General features: G+C 40.8%; 1 protein-coding gene across 1 annotated transcript; it reads right to left on the minus strand.

Annotated features, from left to right (window-relative positions):
• Positions 1-3712: 3712 nt before the first annotated feature.
• LOC786578 (uncharacterized) lies at positions 3713-4457 on the minus strand. The gene is made up of 2 exons (XM_002699585.1): positions 4274-4457; positions 3713-4084 (listed from the first exon to the last, which is right to left on the minus strand). The coding sequence occupies exons 1-2, from the start codon at positions 4391-4393 to the stop codon at positions 3797-3799; spliced, it is 408 nt and encodes a 135-aa protein (XP_002699631.1). The 5' UTR covers positions 4394-4457; the 3' UTR covers positions 3713-3796.
• Positions 4458-4675: the final 218 nt, after the last annotated feature.

Consider the following 4675-nt stretch of genomic DNA (forward strand, 5'->3'; position numbering starts at 1 on the left):
AAGTATTTTGTAGTTTTTGGCATATGTTTCCCGCACATAATTTTTTAGATTTATATCTAAACGTTCCATTATCTGGGGCTACTGCAAATAATGGCTCTTTTTTATGTTATGCTAAGTGATATAAGCGAGTCACAGAAGTAAAATACTGCATAGTTCCATTTGTGTGAAATATTTACAACAGTCAAGCTCAAATAAGCAGCGAGTAGAATGGTGGCTGTCAGGAGCTAGGAGAAGAGGAGATGGGGCATTTTTATTTGAAGAGTATAAAGTTGCAATTACTCAAGATAAATATATTATAGTTTTTTTTATACAATCTTGTGTCTAGAGTTAATAATATTGTGTGGTACACTCTAAAAATTGTAAGAGGGTAGATGTCATGTTAAGTGTTCTTACCACACACATAGGAAAAAAACCTAAAAAACAATAATGAAGGAACACAAGGAAACTTTGGGAGGTTTTGGATATATCTATTATTTTGATTATGGTGATGGTGTCATGGGTGTGATTATGTGTGCATGCTCAGTCCCTCAGTTGTCTCTGACTCTTTGTGACCCCATGGACAGTAGCCTGCCAGGCTCCTCTGTCCATGGGATTCTCTAGGCAAGAATACTGGAGTGGGTTGCCATGCTCTCCTCCAAAGAGAATCTTCCTGACCCAAGGATCGAACCTATGTCTTCTGTGTCTCTTGCACTGGCAGGCAGATTCTTTATCACTAAGCCACCTGGGCCCCATCATGTGTGTATACATATGCCCAAATTCATCAAATGGTACATGTTAGACATATGCAGGCAAAATCAGATGTGTAGATCAGTGGAACAGAATAAGGAGTCCAAGAATAAACCCACACACGTACAGTCAATTAATCTATAACAAAGGAGGTAAGAATATACCATGGAGAAAAGATAGTCTCTTCAATAAGTGGAGCTGGGAAAGGTGGACAGTCTCATGTAAATCAATTAAGTTAGAACATACACTCACAGCATATATCAAAATAAACTCAAAATGGCTTAAAGATCTAAATATAAGTCATGACACCATAAATCTCATAGAAGAAAATGTAGGCAAAACATTCTCAGACATAAATTGTAACAATTTTTTCTTAGATCAGTCTCCCAAGGCAAAATAAATAGAAGAAAAAATAAATAAATGGAACATAATCAAACTTAAAAGCTTTTTCACGTCAAAGGAAACCATAAACAAAATGAAAAGATAACCTATAGAATGGGAGAAGACATTTATAAGTGACGCAAATGACAAGGGATTAATTTCCAAAATATACAAACGGTTCATACAACTCAATAGAAAAAAAAAAATCAAACAAGCTTAAGTTTGTTTCCTATGTCTGTGAGTCTGTGAACTTATTTACAAAATGAAAAGAGACTCACAGACATAGAAAACAGACTTACGTTACCAAAGGGGATAGCACGGTAGCGGGGAGATAAATTAGGAGTTTGGGATTACTGTACACACTACTGTATATAAAATAGATAAACAACAAGGACCTACTATATAGAGCAGGGAATTCGACTCAATATTCTGTAACAACTTACATGGAACATATAAAAGGATCGTCTCCACAGGAACGTGCAGATGGGATTGTGAAGCCTCATTGGGCCAATACATCTCAGGGCTACTGACAAGGGCTGATTTGAAAGGAAGCATTGTGAATACAAACAAAGGTTGCAGCTATTTTCCTGATATTGTGTCCAATATACCCAGAATCAGAAATCATAGAATCCCAAAAAGAAACTAGAGGTCATTTTGTCATCTTTAAAAAAAAGGAATATGATTTTTCAGGTTACCTGTTTCTTGTGACTTCTTGTTAGTTTGTGTCTTTCAGGGAATTTGTCCATTTTATCTAAGCTGTCAAATTTATGGGCATAGAGTTATCCATATTATTACTTAATCATCCTTTTAATGTCCATAGTACCCATAATGATAATCCTCTATTGTATTACAAATTTTGGTAATTTATGTTTTCTCTCTTTTGCTCAGTCCATTTGGCTAGAGCTTTAGCAATTTTATTGATTTTTATAAACAACAAGGTTTTATTTTCATTAATTTTCTATTTTCAAATTTTTGATTTCTGCCTTTATCTCTTTTTGTTGTTGTTAATATTTATTTATCTATTCAGCTGTGCTGGGTCTTATTTGCAGCATGTGGGACCTCCAAACTTTGTTGTAGCATGAGGGTTCTTTAATTGTGGCATGTGAACACTTAATTGCAGCATGTGGGTTCTAGTTCCCTGACCAGGGATTGAATCAAAGTCCTCTGCATTGGGAGCATGGAGTCTTAGCCATTGGACCACCAAGGAAGCCCTGATTTATGGATGGTTTAACAGAAATTTATTTCTCATAGTTCTTAAAGCTGGAAAGTTCAAACTCATGGTGTCAGCAGATTTGGTTCCTGGTGAGGGCCCTCTTCTTGGTTAGAAGACAAATGCCTTCTTACTGTATTCTTACATAGCAGACTGAACAAGCTTGTTACCCTCATCTTCTTATAAAGGCACAATTCCATTATGATGTCTTTACCCCATGACCTGATTCAAATTCAATTACCTCCCAAAGGTCCTTCCTCCAAATACCATCACACTGGGGATTTAAGGTTTCAATATGTGAATTTCAGGGGGACACAAACATTCAATTCATAACAGGAAGGAAGTGAATGTCTCTAAAATGGTAGTATGAGGCTTCACGTGATGATGGGAATGTTTTGTATCTTAACTGTATCAATGACAAAATCATGGTTGTGACACTGTACTATAGTTCGAGAAGGAAGATGTTACCATTGTGGAAAACTGGCTAAAGGGTTCATGAGATCTAGCTATATTATTTCCTACAACTATATGTGAATCTACAATGATCTAAAAATAAAAAGTTTAATTACAAATGTGTTTGCAGACTAGGTTCCCCTTTACTGCCTGCACCAAGGAGGCAATTCCCATTCCCTGCCCCACCCTCGGTAGCCAACTGTTCCATCCCAGATATTCTTAACAAGTGACCCAATCAGTGTGGGGTCGTAGCCTCCAAACACTATTCTTTTCTCGGATGTGTTGTCCATGACTTTTAGTGGGGTGAGTTTTTCTGTCCATTTGGAGGCCTTTAGCTGCTTATGGTACAGGGTGTTATGCTTAGTTGCTCAGCTGTGTCCGACTCTTTGCGACCCCATGGACTGTAGCCCACCAGGCTCCTCTGTCCGTGTTATTTCCCAGGCAAGAATACTGGAGTGGGTAGCCATTCCCTTCTCCAGGGGATCTTCCCAACCCAGGGATTGAACCCAAGTCTCCCACATTGCAGGCAGATTCTTTACTGTCTGAGCCACCAGGGAAGCCACACAGGGTAGGATGCACCAAACACCACTGTGTCATGGCCTAGAGGTGATTGTTTGATGTATTTTTCTGCCTTTGAGGGTAGGGGCCAGTGACACATTTCACCTAATATAGGTTACTGCAATCTATACCATGATGTGATATGACTACTGTCCAACCCCCCGCAAGCCCATGCAGAAACCCCAGGACATAGCCTCTTGCCTAGGAGATAGTGTGAAGAAATTTGTCTTTAGTGCTCAGACCTCACCTCAATTTCTGGCCAACTGTAGACCTTCTGGTCCAATCCCCAACCTCACAGAACCCCACCTTTGTCTGTCTCACACCCCTGCCTCTCCCCTTCTTCCCTCCCGACCATGAGAGAGCTTACAAAGACAGACACAAATCTTCAACAACAGGTTTTTATTTTTCTCATAACCATGAGTGTACCACATTGATGCCTAGTTTGGTCTCTAAGTAACTAGCCATTTCTCATGAGCTAGACTTTAAAGATTCTGCAGGGATTTCTGTGGTCTCCGACACCACTCCCAAATTCTGCCTGCCCTGGTCATCACCAGAAATGGTGGGTTTCTTCACAGTCTCTTGATTTTTCTTTGGTTCAGTTTGATTTTCTGTCCGTGTCTCATTCAGATGACAGGTGGTTAGTGCTGGCTCTCTAGCTTTCTTAGACTTAATTGAAGGAATGAGACCTTTAAGAAAGCGGCTCCTGCTCACATTCTCTTGACGGCATCTTTTCACTTGCATAATTCTCTTGGCTTTCTGGAAAGACAATACAATCAGCACAGAGGGGCCGTGGTTTGGGGGGAGAGGGTGGGGGATAGATGAGAACAGGGGCTTTGAGAAAAGGACTGCAGGCTCAGGAGGGGAGTGCCAGATAAGGCCAGGGTAAGACTCTTGTGGGAATGTTAATGGGGAAGAGGATGAGGATTTTGAGTGGGGTCATCTCACCTTCACACTACCTCCAGGCCTGTACTCAGAGGGCATCCTCTTCTTCCCTGCTTTGGTGTTTGAGGTCTGCTGTTCTACAGAAGTGGTCGGTGTTTGTGATTTCCAGGTCTCCCTCTCCATATTGGTGCTCCCAGTGCTCCACCAGTCTTCCTGATCTGTTCATATATGCCCCTCCAGGCACAAGGAAGGGCCACACCCTTAGGCTTTGTTTGGTCAGCAGGGCTCTCTTCTAGCCAATGGTAGCCCTGAAGGGCTTAGACATCACAAAGCACCATCCTGACACATTTATGGAGGAGGGGGGTAAGGCCAAATTGCTCTGGTGGAAGAAAGGGGTCATTTTTAACACTCTTAAATGGCCCTTGAAACTGACCTATCACCCTCCTCATCTCCCCATGTCAAGTC

Source organism: Bos taurus, unplaced genomic scaffold (assembly GCF_002263795.3).
Source record: "Bos taurus isolate L1 Dominette 01449 registration number 42190680 breed Hereford unplaced genomic scaffold, ARS-UCD2.0 ScbfJmS_848_142, whole genome shotgun sequence".
NCBI classification, from domain to species: domain Eukaryota; kingdom Metazoa; phylum Chordata; class Mammalia; order Artiodactyla; family Bovidae; genus Bos; species Bos taurus.

Excerpts from the sequence above, each read along its gene's own strand:
- LOC786578 (XM_002699585.1), bottom strand. The coding sequence starts at position 4,393 with ATGGAGAGGGAGACCTGGAAATCACAAACACCGACCACTTCTGTAGAA. Across the intron at positions 4,085-4,273 it reads GGCCTGGAGGTAGTGTGAAG|AAAGCCAAGAGAATTATGCA; the intron begins GTGAGATGACCC and ends TTGTCTTTCCAG.